Here is a 14963-nt window from a genome sequence, read left to right as displayed (position 1 = left end):
TGGAAGATAACAGTCACAGCACTCAGCTTGCAGCTGCAGCCTGCAGGCATTCATGTAAACGGTGCAGCCAGCGGAGAAAAGTCAGTCTTTCAACTTCTCAAACTAATTCCTATGAAAGTTAAGCTTTCAAAGGCATGAACTGAAAAAGCGCCAGACTGAACATGCGCTGTGATTCAATGCCACGGACGCGTTTACCTCAGCTCTCATCACAAGCTCATCCATGACTGTTAATGTAATCTGACTCCTGCAGCGTTTTGGGCTGTGACACTTCCTCAGCGGCTAAACCACATATTGAACAGACACGTTCAGTTTTTAATTGTAGTGTCTGTTTTCTAACTGAACTTATTTTATGAAAATGAACGCGGCCGTGGTGGCAAATGATTCAGTAATCTAGTAGCGGTGGCTTTGGGAGTGGCCTCGTAGGGCAGCGAAGCATTCTGGGAATTGTTGGCTTTTATCCCCATGAGACATAAATACATTTTCTGTCTTTTCTCAGCACCAAAAAAAAACAACAACACATTTCTACTACATTAATGACCCAGTTTAAATACAGATTCATCTTCCCAGCACCGAAGTACTCGTATATGTATAAAGTATGTAATCTATTAAAGTCTCAATGAAACGGAAGTAGCAACAGATTATTATTTTTTTTTAATTATGGCATTCAAACTGAGTGTAATTGATTATCAATTTTTTTTTTTTTTTTTAAATGTAGAATGGGACTTTTTATCTATCAGTTGTTGATTAGATTGTGAAATTTGGGTGTGCAAAAATGAAGGCAGATGAACACGAGCTTGCAGGGGTAGGGTTTAAGCACACTAAATGAAGTTCAGATGAGGAGCTTGTTCATTAATTCTACCAATCACATTACAAGGGTATAAAAGCAGTAACTTAACCTACCAACCACTGATGATGTTTCTCCAGCATCCCTCCTCCTTCCTTCTCCAACTTTATGCTTATATTTGTAAATTTATTTTTTATTTTATTTAATTTTTTACAGATAGTGGGTAATCTAAGAGCTCAATCAAACTTTCAGATATAAACAGCACATCAAATCTTTCCCTCTTAAATTGTTTTGTATTGGTTTCCCTCTTCCCCCTTAATTATATGATCAAGCAAACACATTTCACTAGAAGGTCCAGAATTAACATTTAAATTAACATAAAAAATAAACAAAAGGAAAAGAAAGATATGCACTGATGATTTGTTTACCAAAATACCTATAACATGCATTCACATAATAATAATAATAATAATAATAATAATAATAATAATAATAATAATAATAATAATAATAATAATAATAATAATAATAATAATATAGAGAGACTTTAAGACCTTTAAATTGTGATAATTAAATCAATCAATGCAAGCATTAAAGCAACACTTACGTTTGAATGCTGGATACATTGGTACAGTATTGGTAATGAGAACAGCATCATATCTTGGTTCCAAAGTGGAGGAAAGCTCTGTCAAATGGATAATGGAAAAAATAAATAATAATAATAGACATCAGTAGACAATTTTGTGTGAAAAAAAAAAAACTAAAACACACTAAAAACCAGTGTTGGGAGTAACTAATTACAAGTAACTTGAGTTATGTAATCAGATTACTTTTTCAAGTAACTAGTAAAGTAATGCATTACTTTTAAAATGTACAACTAAATATCTGAGTTACTTTTATAAATAAGTAATGCTTGTTACCATGTTTTCCCATTTATGGACTGACAGCTCTCTTGTCCCAATATTGTAATATACCAAAATTGTAAGTGTGGAGTCATTGTGTGTAAACAATGCTTATTGTAATTCTAGGCTAAATGTGAGCGTGCCTTTACTAATATCATTTGCACACACACACAAAAAAAAAAGTATTCCTCAAAATTAATAAAATCTGTAAAATGCAAACCTACAATTATTTAAATGTTAAATAAATCACATATTTGTATGCATTCAATCTCACTTTATTGCCAATGTACTTGCTGATGATTCAGTTAAACCATACGCAAAAATTACTTTTGTTTTTACTGGTGAAGTAAGTGTTACCTGAGGCTTTTTATTTAACTTTTGGTGTGAACGGGTCTTTACTTTTGCTCAAAAATAAAACTTTTTTGTTATATATAAAACAAGCCCAGCCCAGGTGAAAAAAGTAACGCAAAAGTAACGTAACTCATTACTTTTTTTAAAAAGTAACTAAATAACACAATTAGTTACTATTTAAGGGAGTAACGCAATATTGGAATGCATTACTTTTCAAATGAACTTTCCCCAACACTGCTAAAAACTATGTACTAATAACAATCCCCCGGCCTAGTCTAGACAAGATATAATTTAAATTTGAAAAAATTAAATAAATTGAGAAATACATTTTAATTTTATCCTTAGACACAGTTTTGTGTTTGTTTTCCTTCGCTATAAAGAGAAATGGAAGCCTCACGAGGTGGATAGAGGAAGCTGTAGGAGATGTGTTTGTCTGCACGGTAGCTTGAGCAGGACTGACTGTAGGCTGGAGGAACTCTAATATCAGGCCGAACACAGTTACTCAGAGCCTCAGTCAGAGGGGTGAAATCTACCTGCAACAGAAAAGCCACACAGTCAAATTTAGACTCAGCCAACAGTTAATACAACAGTCAACAGTTTATTTTTTGGGAATTGACTATAAACTAACATAATTTTGTCAATTGCACCTGCTTAGATACAGTAAAAGATGTCCAGAGAGGCATAGACAAAGCTTCACTGTAGCCGCTAATATAGTCACTATGATGAAGGATGCAGTATTTGGTGCGGAACATGGCAGCTGGACGACCGTAAGGAAGATTCTTGCTGTCTAAAAATGGACAAAAGGAAGCAAAGGTAATCTCTTCATATAAAAATAGAATGACAAAATATTACTCCATACCATATCAACTATATAATACTATTACTCCATTACATTATCAATTAAAATCCCACAAAACTAAACATTTTCAGAATACTTTTTGTTCAGAAGACTCAGGGGTGGTAAGTAATCAAGTAAAAATACTTTGATACTTTACTTAAGTATTTTTTTCAGGGATCTGTACTTTACTTGAGTATATTTTATTTGCATCTACTTTTACTCTTACTCCACTACACTATTAAAGGCAAAGTTTACTTTTTACTCCAATACATTTCCCCATGCCTGCTCCAAGTATTAAGTATTTATTACACTTGATTTCCAAACCGGTCTGGTCGGTCATGGATGATCCAGTCGGGTAGCCTATAGACTTGACAAGGCTGACAAGTCAGGTTTGCCACACTTACGTTAGCTCAGTGTTTCCCCAACTTTTTATTTTGCGGCACACTATTTACTATGAAAACATCGGTAACATTTTACAATACAGGTGCACTATTATAATTCATGCCTAACTAATGCACAGATAATCATGAGTTAATGTATTACTAATGAAGAACTAAACCATTTATTAATGATTACTGCATCAGCAACTAATGAACATTCTCTATGATTAATAGATTAAGTAATATATGAATTGCTATTAATTAAATATGACATCATTAATTCCCTAATAACATATTACATTAACTAATAATGTAAATTCATGTAGGCTATTCAAAGCCATGCATTCTGACTCTCAGTTGTCTGTTTAATTCATCATTAATCATAACAATTGGCAAAATTATAGTATGACTTTACTTGTTGAGGCACATGACTATTAACTAATTGTTACGTAATATGTCATTGTGGTTATGGCTTTTGAATTAATTTTGAATTAGTTAATAATATCTTGCTCCTCATCTGTTTTATGGAGCTAATGTTTTGGAACATGTCTATTTTAAGTTTAACCTCTATACTGCGTTAAGGTGCTTCATTGTCTCTTATTAATTGCAAATCTAACAAATTCTTAATTGCAGTATCTAATCTTATAATTTGTTCAATTAAAGCATTGCATATCAGTCCCAAAAGATTTTATCTGCTTAATTATTGATATTTACAGTTAATTTGAATATTTACTTTTTACTTTCGGTACTTGAGTACGTTTTAAACCTGATACTTTTGTACTTTTACTCAAGTGATGTTTGAATGGAGGACTTTCTACTTTTACTGGAGTATTTTTTTATTTAGGTATATATACTTTCACTCGAGTATAACTTTTGAGTACTTTTACCACCTCTGAGAAGACTTACATCAAAGTGGTTGAATAATGTGGATTACAATGTTTTTGTGTATTTTTTTAGTTCCAGTTTCCTTTGTTCCCATTTCTCCACCACTAGTTTGTTTCTATGGTTACTAATTTGAATTACACAACTCTTCCGTTTTTTTTTTTTTTTTTTTTTAATTAGCTTCCCTCAGTTCATTCAGTTCTTTGTTAGGTGTCGTCTATAGCCCTATTCAGTTGGTAATTGTTTCTCATGGGGTCGTAAGGTATTTTCATAATTTACAAGGGCTATTCTGTGATTTTTTTGTCGTCCAAATCCAGAATGTCAGTTGGTCAGTCTTCCACCATCCGTGTAAAAATCTCTGGCCGAATAACCTACTGTTTTTTGACAAACAAGGTTGTGTGGTAATTCAATTGCCATATGAATCCACATCTCTGAGTTTTCACTTCAAAATTCACAGTTTATATCCTTTTTGACTACTGCAGAGCACCGTAGCACCAGTTATAGAGGATATGCATGTGACGTCACCATCAGCTGGAGTGACTGCGATTAAGCCTAACTGAGTGGCAAAAAGGCAGCATTGGTTTGCACTTGATTGCAATGAGTCACAGCTTTTAGTGATTATAAAGGGAGCGCTCCTTGTGTGCTGTCTAGGCGATATAATTTTATATATTATATTATATTATATATATATATATATATATATATATATATATATATATATATATATATATATATATATATATATATATATATATATATATATATATATTAATAGGTCTAAAATTCAAAATTCAGAATTTGAATAAAACTTTTGTTTTCCACTCCAAGCAGACACATACATGTTTCAATACACTGACCCAACCTTTATTTTAAACTGATAATTGTTTGCTCTATACTCACGTATTCCTCTATTAACTCCAGTCACGCAGCAGCTCTTCTGCCACTCACCCCCTGGCTGAGGGGGCGTGTTCCGGCGGGAAAGTGATGTCGATGCTTACCCTCCATTGTGGTTATTGGAATGCATTTTAAAGATCTAGCCTACACTTTTATTACTGAAATGCTGAAAAGTATTTACAACCACAGTCTCAGTTTAAAAGAGACAGAGAAAAAAAAGCACGTAACACATTTCAAATGGGCCATTGTTAGGCTACAGAAGCAATTATATAGGCTACGTTAAACGTTAAACTAACCAAGCAGCATTATATTTACCTCATGTAAATAAGAGTCTGTTTCACAGCACAAACGCAGCAGGAGTCAGATTACATGCATCGTGATGAACGAGCTGAATGAGCTCTCCTGATGAGAGCTGAGGTAATCATGACCACACATACATTCACAGCGCGTGTTCAGTCTGGCACATTTTCAGTTCATGCCGTTGGAAGCTTAACTTTCATAGGAATTAATTTGAGAAGTTGAAGCACTCACTTTTCTCCGCCGGCCGCTCTGTTTACATGAATGCCTGCGGCTGCCCAAGCTGAGTGCTGTGATTCTCCCACCACCCATGTGCAGTTTGAAAACATGCAGAAATAGCTCCCTCTGCTGGATGTAGTCTTTAGCCTCTGGACAAAAATTCCTATGATGATGCAAATTGATGATATTTGTGTAATCTGAGGATTTTTTCCAGAAATAAAATGCATTGTCTCAGGAGGATATGAGGGGAGGAAGCACGATCATTCGAATATACTCCAGGGTTTCTACTGATACAAAGCCATATGTTAATCGCTGAAGTTACCCTTTAAGCTCCTGCTTGTTTTCAGTACATTGTCCGGTATTGTCTGTGCATGAGCACACTGTTTTGCATGTTGGCTTGCTACTTGTATTTTATTAATTGTATCTTATTAAAAAATCCTGCGTTATCTTCATCTTTATTTTCCTAGAACCTGAGCATTACAGAATACTGTACCAAAAATGAGAAGAAAGGCAATTGAGATTGCTTCTATTAATGTTGCTCCAACAAGGGGTAATCACCTTTTAATGGAGTAACAGTTTTAGTTTTTTAGAGCAGCAGAGACTTGGAGCTGTTCCTTGACATCTGTCATCACACCACCTGTGATGATGTCTGTTTGATGGAAGGATTTCGGTGTGGTCTGGACAAAGATCTCCATTTTGTCATGCTCCGCGGCAATCCCTCCTGGACCCTGAGGAGTTCCATCAACTTTGCGCTGTGGACAAATAGAGGATGACAACAGCCTCATCCAGCGACAACCCACATACACCTCGCAAGCTGACCCAGAGCACAGCCTATTAACACCCCACACCACGGTGATGACCTGAGCCCCCCGCAGACAGAGCGCTTCCATCCGCTGTTAGCATGGAGCCTGTGATGACAGCACCCATTACAGCCCAGCTGAAGTGCGCATCGAGGGCACCCTCACGAGCACCCTTCTTTAAGCTTAAATGACGATTGGGACACCCTAGGGTCTTGTGGACTTAACGGACACGCGCACGCAATGGCCATTGTAAGTCCACAAGACCGAAAGTGCACATGAAGTGTGCCATTTGGGACAGGGCCTTCCACACTTCTGCACCACCAGAAACCCTTGACCTTGCAGCTCCACCAGGTTCCCTCATCCCTCCGACTCCGCCTTGGTCAGTCGTCAACCCTGCACTATTGATTTGCGATTCTCCAGCTTGCTTCAGATCTCCACCCCTAGGGCTGCTCCCCCCAGGGCTCCCCCCTACGAGCACACTCTTTCGCATTATTTGTAATTTATTTATAAACCCTGTGTTATCTTCATCTTCCCTAGAACCTGAGCATTACACACAGTGAGTAAATCATCAATCGTTCAGAGTTTTATCACTGAGGTGGCATGCAAATTTATTTTTTATGGACGTCCACGAGAAACAACCATCATCCGAATAGGGCTTATGTTGTACGTGGTGATTTTTGCATCCTCCTGTGATCACCTGAGCGTTCTTTGTTGTATTTTTTGTTGTTGTTGGAACAAACTCACCATGACATTTATTCTTCAGTGTTTTCCACAGAATTTTGTGAGACTGTGGGGGGTGGACCTCTGTCTCTTACTATTAATAATAATAATTTGATATCATTATTATTCCTATGACAGTAATAAACATATATATATATATATATATATATATATATATATATATATATATATATATTTAAATAAATGCACTGTAAAATAAATTATACTAATTTTTATATTTTGTATTATATTTTAATCTATTTTACTTCACGGTGCAGTAGGGAAATAACAATACTTTTGTCCTAATTTATACACTTGCAAGAGCTAAACCATTGAAATTTTATTTTGACGGAAAAATGCAGTTGTGCTTTATTTAGGCGGAAAAATGTCGTTTCTGTGAAAACAGGTTTACAGATGTGTCTTATTATTATTATTATTATCATTATTATTATTATTATTATTATTGTTGTTGTTGTTGTTATTACTATGACTTTCTTTAGTAAAACATAAAATGAAATTTGTTACAATATCATGATCTTTTCCCCACAATGAAATTGAGGTGGGACTGAGATTTGAAAAGGGCACTTTAGCCATTGCATACTTGCAATTGGTTTTGTATAAAAGTCTGTTAAATTCATAAAATGTAATTATTAGTGAATAACTTTCACTAAATTATTAAAGACACAAGACTCAAGAAGACTTTGAATATAGCTAACAACTCATATCAATTACTTGATACAAAATGTTTTTTGAAAGCTGTGGTCATTATGTATTGACGTTATATGAAACAGTTTGAGTGTGAAATGGGTGTGTACTGCAATTTTTTTTGGTGTTTCTTGAAAACAGCATGCAAATTACACAAGAATGACTAAATATTGATTACCTTTTAATTGGGAAGTAATATTAAAGGGATAGTTCATACAAAAATAAAAATAAGCCCATGATTTACTCACCCTCAAGCCATCCTAGTTATGTATGGCATTCGTCTTTCAGACAAATACAATCAGGGTTATATAAAAAAATATTCTGGCTAATTCAAGCTTTATAATGGCAGTGAATGGCAGCCCAAAATTTGAAGCCCCCAAAAAGTGTATCCATCCATTACAAAAGTAGTTTTAAAAAGTATAAAAGTAATCCACAAGTAAAGTATCTAGCTTCTGGTGGACCGCCTTCCAATGATGTAAACATTTTGAACTGTGAGAGGTGTAACACTTTCTTCGTAAGATGAATATGGAAGGCAGTCCACTGGAAGCCAGATATTTACTTTCTAGATAGATATTTTATAGATATTTTTCAAACAAAAACTCGTCGATTCACTTGAGAAAAAACAACAACAACAAAAAACAGATCTATGTGGAATACTTTTTTGATGGATACACTTTTTTGGGCTTCAAAATTTGGGCTGCCATTTACTGGCATTATAATGCTTGGATTAGCCAAGGAGTTTTTTGGAGATACCCTTGGAGTTAGTGAATATAACTCAGATTTGTATTCATCAGAAAGAAGAATGTCATATACACCTAAGATGGCTTGAGGGTGAGTAATTTACGGGGTAATTTTCATATTTTTTTAGGTGAACTATCCCTTCAAGATAACACTTCATGAACCATAGCAGCTAACTGAACATCAAAAAGTTGTTCAGCATCAATTAAGCATTCCAAAAAGAAGGGAAGGTAGTTACCATTAATAATATGTCTCAGTCGATGATTGAGCTCTTCCACTTTGTTCTGTAACAGACAGAGCCACAGTGACTCCAGGTTATAGCCTCTTACAAGGGTCACTTTCAATGCCCTCTGCCCCCTACTTTTTGAACGCAACTGCAAAAGATTAAAGGTGAAAATCTCCAGCAAGAGATCTACATCTGAGCAGAAGGCAAAAGCACTTTCAGAGGCAAGGGGAGGAATCAATTTGATTCAATACAAGGAATTGGAAATGTCAAAATAACCTAGGCCAGGGGTTTTCAAACCATTACTGGAGCCTCCCTAGAACTACAGATTTTTGGATGTCTACTTTCTTTAACCCAATTGAATTAAGTCATCCGTTGAATAGTAGACTACTCCATGACCTGAGCTGGGTGTGTCCAATAAGAGAAAGAACCAAAATATGCAATGCTGGGGAGGTTTCAAGAAAATTTGAAAACCCCTGATCTAGGCAGTTCAAGTGAAAAGTAATGTAAAAGTAAACTATCATTTCTGAGCAGGACTCAAGGAAAAAAAACATACAGATATTATAAAGCATGCAACAATGATAACTAATAAAAGCATGGGTACATGCACAAGATTTTTCAGTGAAGGGTTTTTGCAAATAGTATGTGATAGTATGTGAAACGCAACAGTAAAGGCTGCTTTATAAACTGGTCATCTACCTCATTAAATTGTAATCATACAATGCTGCACAATAATCCTGTTATTAAGTTTTAAAATAGAAACAAACAGAAGGAACTAAATCTACTAAACTTTAATTACTAAAATAGAAACAATCAGAAAGATCTAAATCTACTAGTTGTTGCTTACTAGCCAAAAAAAAAAAAGCCTATTGCCAAGTGCATGATATGGGTCTCTACTTCAATAAAAGTGCATTGTTTTTGCCTGCTTTTTTTATCTGGTGGATACAAATTTAAATTGCTTAGAAAAATTAATAGCACAATAGAGACATATTATATACCAAAGTTTGATCACAGTAATTATAAATCACCAGTTATAGCGATGCTTGCCTCAACAAACACCAATAAAACCTATTTTTAAGTGTTAAGAAGAAACATTTCTTAAAAGAAGTGTAATAAGATCTGAAAGTAGTCTATTGCTGACCTTGTCTTCACATGTGCAGCCAAGATCGTCATTAATAGCTGTGACTGGTCCTACAGGGTTTGGCTTGGACACTTCTTCAGGCATGCTGGGTATGTATACGGGGGTCCTTAGGAGCTGGTTAAGGCTTCCATGGGTACCATTGTTAGGGGCCGGTTTCAAGCCAAGGAGATCTAGGAAGATCATAGAGGCTAAAGATCTGATGTGCAGACACATATTGTAAAACTTTAAACAATCAAGTGTTATTATAGTTGTTAAGTATGCAGGTATTTATATTTTATGGTATTCAGCAACTTTTACATAAAGTGACAAGAGGTCCAATTCTAGCCTACAGAGTACATCTGAAAAGTATTCAGAGCTTAACTTTTCCCACATTTTGTTATGTTACAGCCCAGATGGTATGGCCCAGTGATGAGTGGTGCCTGGTGTCTTGCCATTCAGGCCAAAGAGTTCAATCTTTGTTTCATCAGACCAGAGAATTTTGTTTCTCATTTGTTTCTCATTTTGTTCCTTTTGGCAAACTCCAGACGGGCTGTCATGTGCCATCTTGGTCACCTCCCTTACTAAGGCCTTTATCCCCAGATCGCTCAGTGTGGCCAGGTAGCCATCTCAAGGAAGAGTCCTGGTGGTTCCAACCTTTCCATTTTCGGATGATGGAGTCCACTGTGCTCAATGGGACTGTGGCGAGGAGGGCGTGGTTTAGCGAAGTCTGTGACATGAGAGAGACTCAGGGGACGGGCAGCACGTAAGTAGGTCAAGTACAAATGACGAACACCTGTTTCTTGTTGCAGTAATTGGCGTGGAGAGACAGGATAAAAGCCGGAAGGAAAGGAGGAGCGGAAAGAGAAAGAGAACCACTGCTCTGGGAACTCATGAAAACGTTGATGCAGAGAGGCACTGCTAAAACTGACGATTGAACTACGAAACGAGCTTACTTTATGATTTATGTTTTGGGCGCGATGTGCACCCTGTTTTGTTGACCGAGAGAATAATAAAGTTACTCACGAGTCCCAGACACGCCGACCACTTGTCTTCTTCCTCACTCCCTCTGAACAGTGCTACATTGGTGCTGAAACCCGGGAGGAAGAAGACCACTGCCGCCGCCATGCAGTCCCCATCAGGATCGCCATTTGCGGAGATTATCCAATCGCTCGCGGGCCTGCACCGGGACCAACATCAGGCCATGCTGGAGATCCGGGATGAGCAGGAACGGAGATTCCAGGCGCTCATCCAAACCCAGCAGCAGGACCGCGAGCTGTTCCGGAGCTGGGTAGGCCAGGAGGTTCGCGCCGGGGGAACACCAACGACCCCCCCCCCCCCCCCCCCCCTCACATAACCCTCAGCAAGATGGGGCACCACGATGATCCGGAAGCCTTCCTGGATCTGTTTGAAAAGTTCGCTGAGGCAGGGGGGTGGCCACGTCAGGACTGGCCGATGCACCTCATTCTGCTGCTGTCGGGAGAGGCGCAGCTAGCAGCCCAGCAGTTACCAGTCAAAAACCTCCTGGTCTATGAGGACCTACGGCGGGCCATCCTTCAACGTGTCGGTTTCTCCCCCGAACAACATCGTCAGCGCTTCCGGTCGCTGACACTGGGGGAGGATAGCCGACCATTCGTGATGGCCCAACAGCTCCGGGACGCCTGCCGCAGATGGCTGGGCCCGGACAAAAACGACGGCAACAACATCGTGGATCGAGTGGTGCTGGAGCAGTTTATTGCGTGGTTGCCGAAGAAAACCGCGCAGTGGGTCCAGTGCCACCGCCCGGCGTCGTTGGACCAGGCCATCCAGCTGGCGGAGGACCAAATGGTGGCGTGCCTGGGGGTCGGCGAAACCCTTCCAGCTGTCTCTCTTTCTCTCCCCTCCCCTTCTTCTCTCTCTCCCTCTCCATACAGGCCAGTGCCGGCTCCGCGTACCAGAGGGAGTTTCCTGCCTAGAGGGGCGGGCCGGGGAAGACCAGGGGGTCTCCCGGACCGATCCAGGGGGCCCCGAGCGCCGCCTAGAGGGGCGGAGCGGGCCGACAGGGAGCCGTCCTCCGATCCTATAACCCCCCTCTCTCCACGCCAATTCCTTGACCCCCTTACAGCCACTGGGGCGGCGGGGAAGCCTGAGCCGGCCTGTTGGCGGTGCGGGGATCCGGGTCATTTTGTAGATCGGTGTCCGGTCATGGAGGTGGGGACGCTGATCCGGATCCCCGATGCGCCACGGGCTGCCCCTGATCGAGCCGGGCTGTACCAGATACCAGTGAGTATCCAGGGGGGTACCTATCCGGCTTTGGTGGATTCAGGGTGTAACCAAACCTCAATCCATCAAAGCCTGATACAGCCGTCGGCATTGGATAAGAGCCGCTTGGTTAAGGTACGGTGTGTGCACGGAGATGTGGTAAATTACCCCTTAGTGACTGCTGTCATTCAATTTCGGGGACAAAATCATAGTGTAGAGGTGGCGGTTAGCCCACACCTCCGACACCCGCTGATTTTGGGAACAAATTGGCCAGAGTTTGGTAAATTATTGGGGTACCTATGTGCGGATGTCTCTTGGGAGAAAACAGGGCGGGGAGAGAGGTCGGTTGTGCAGGTAGGAGAAACTGAGCCGGGACCACTGGGGACTGATGCAAAGGAACCGAGTGTTGTGGAGAGGCTGAACCTCACTGAACGCGATGACTTTCCTCTGGAACAGTCCCAGAATGAGTCATTAAAAAATGCGTTTGCTCAGGTCCGCTCGATCGACGGACAGTTTCTCTGCCCTGAACAGCCAGTTTCTTATCCTTATTTTGCCGTAATAAAAGATAGGTTGTATCGAGTGACCCAAGACACTCAAACAAAACAAGATACAACCCAGTTATTAGTTCCAAAAAGCCGCCGGGAAATGCTTTTCCAGGCGGCTCATTGTAACCCGATGGCAGGGCATTTAGGGCAGGCAGCAACACTTAATCGTCTAATGGTCCGGTTCTTTTGGCCGGGCATTCACGAGAATGTGCGCAGATGGTGCGCGGCTTGTCGTGAATGTCAGCTGGTAAACCCACCGGGGCGTGGTTTAGCGAAGTCTGTGACAGGAGAGAGACTCAGGGGACGGGCAGCACGTAAGTAGGTCAAATACAAATGACGAACACCTGTTTCTTGTTGCAGTAATTGGCGTGGAGAGACAGGAAAAAAGCCGGAAGGAAAGGAGGAGCGGAAAGAGAAAGAGAACCACTGCTCTGGGAACTCGTGAAAACGCTGATGCAGAGAGGCACTGCTAAAACCGACGATTGAACTACGAAACGAGCTTACTTTATGATTTATGTTTTGGGCGCGATGTGCACCCTGTTTTGTTAACCGAGAGAATAATAAAGTTACTCACGAGTCCCAGACACGCCGACCCCTTGTCTTCTTCCTCACTCCCTCTGAACAGTGCTACAGGGACCTTCAATGCTGCAGCAATTTTTCTGTGAACTTCCCCAGATCTGTGCCTCAATACAATCCTGTCTCAGAGGTCTACAGACAATTCCTTGGACTTCATGGCTTGGTTTGTGAAAAAAACTTTTTTTTTTGGAACAGGGGCAGCTGAAGTACTTTGTAGAAGAAAAAAATCCTTAACACTCAAAATTGGCAACAATGATGAGTATCTTGGGCCTCAAGAGCCAAAGCAATTTTTTGTCTTGCTATCTCTAAATAATTTTTAAAATGATAACGCTGTTTATTATGAAAATACTCTTATAATGCCCTTTTAATGGCACATGTATGAAAAAAAGTTTGTTTAATGCATGTGAGTGCTGCCATATCTTCGAATATGAATATGAATATGAATACGGGTGTAGAGCCAGAAGGCGCGATTGAGGACTCAAGTGCGATCGCGATGTGAGATGATTTGTCTCTGTGCGGTCATCCGAAAGCGAGCACATGCACGTCTCAGCGCGCAACTATTGAGGTCTCTTTCAAGTCTTGCTCTTGAACGGACAAACTCACACCAGAAGTAGCCTATGTCAACATGTCCATCTTGATGAGTATCCAAGCAGACATAGTCTGAATATGCCTTAAGTGAACATACAGTCGAGAAAGCGATACCCCTGGGTCTTAAAGGGGCAGTAGCCTTTACTGCTGTCTGTTTAATGTCAAAAAAGATAAGGAATCACTCAATGCTCTTGATTGAATAGCTTTTGTAAGTTTAATAAGGATTAATATTTAATTTTAACAGTTAAATATGCAGTAATGTTTAATTTGATTACTTTATTCAATTTATTTACCTAAAAACTAAGGTTAGACCTACCTGAAAAGCCCGAAAAGCATTATTTTATTAGTAGCCTATCTTTGCTCAATAGTAATTATTTGTGATGCTGCTTGTATTTATTTGTTCTTTTCTTTATTTTTATTTGACAGTACTCCTTTTTTCCATGAACATATGAAATACCGAACCATACAGAAACTGTGAACCTGAAACTATGAACCTAAAACCTTAATATAAACTGAATCGTGAGCAATCTGTACCGTTACACCCCTAGCGTAACGTATGCGAGGGGGTGCCACAAAATTTAGAACATTTTCAAAGGCCCCCATGACTAAAAAAAGGTTGGGAAACACTGGATTAATGAATTAAGTTATCTAGGCTATTTGACATGGCAGCACTTAAACACGAGCAGGAACAGAAAATAGCTGATTGCTTAAACAGCTTTTCCGATATTAATCTTGGTGGAATAACCCCGAATAATGATATAACCGGATTTATTGAAGAAAGTGCAGGTTGAGGGTACATGAGGGTAAATTAATGATGACAGAATTTTTGGGTAAACTATCCCTCTCTTTATTTTTACTCCAGTACTGTATTTAATGTTACATAGTAGCCCAGTAAAATAATTTAAGTTAGAGATTTTCTTCTGAAATGTAATATATTAATTAGTTTATATATTAATGACTTTTTCCATGGAAATTTAATTTTGATAATAAAGTTATACAAATAATTTCAATTAATTGACTTGCTAATTGTTGCTACAATCAAGCTCTTGTACCCCCAATTCGTTTGAATGTTTTTTGTGCTTTTTGGAAATACGCATCATAATAAATAGGCCTGTTTTACAAAACTTTAAGAATTTTCCCATAAATGTGTCAAATATCACTGA

General features: G+C 39.1%; 2 protein-coding genes across 5 annotated transcripts in view; one reads left to right on the top strand and one right to left on the bottom strand.

Moving 5' to 3' along the window:
• enpp2 (ectonucleotide pyrophosphatase/phosphodiesterase 2) overlaps positions 1–14963 on the bottom strand; it is an 84616-nt gene that overhangs the window by 30034 nt on the left and 39619 nt on the right. For 2 of the 4 annotated variants that reach the window (XM_067449234.1, XM_067449236.1), the window contains exons 18-22: positions 9875–10044; positions 8749–8884; positions 2685–2824; positions 2435–2570; positions 1392–1469 (exon numbers count right to left, since the gene is read on the bottom strand). In XM_067449234.1, the coding sequence (XP_067305335.1) occupies positions 1392–1469; positions 2435–2570; positions 2685–2824; positions 8749–8884; positions 9875–10044 (660 nt within the window). Of the gene's footprint in view, positions 1–1391; positions 1470–2363; positions 2571–2684; positions 2825–8748; positions 8885–9874; positions 10045–14963 lie in introns of all 4 variants that reach the window. The other 2 variants (XR_010906481.1, XM_067449235.1) reach the window with 2 other exon arrangements.
• Positions 10051–13200, top strand: LOC137083348 (zinc finger and SCAN domain-containing protein 21-like). The gene is made up of 2 exons (XM_067449238.1): positions 10051–12112; positions 12997–13200. The coding sequence occupies exons 1-2, from the start codon at positions 11219–11221 to the stop codon at positions 12997–12999; spliced, it is 897 nt and encodes a 298-aa protein (XP_067305339.1). The 5' UTR covers positions 10051–11218; the 3' UTR covers positions 13000–13200.

Source organism: Pseudorasbora parva, chromosome 7, assembly GCF_024679245.1.
Source record: "Pseudorasbora parva isolate DD20220531a chromosome 7, ASM2467924v1, whole genome shotgun sequence".
Classification (NCBI taxonomy): Eukaryota; Metazoa; Chordata; class Actinopteri; order Cypriniformes; family Gobionidae; genus Pseudorasbora; species Pseudorasbora parva.
This window is presented reverse-complemented; position numbering and strand designations above follow the sequence as displayed.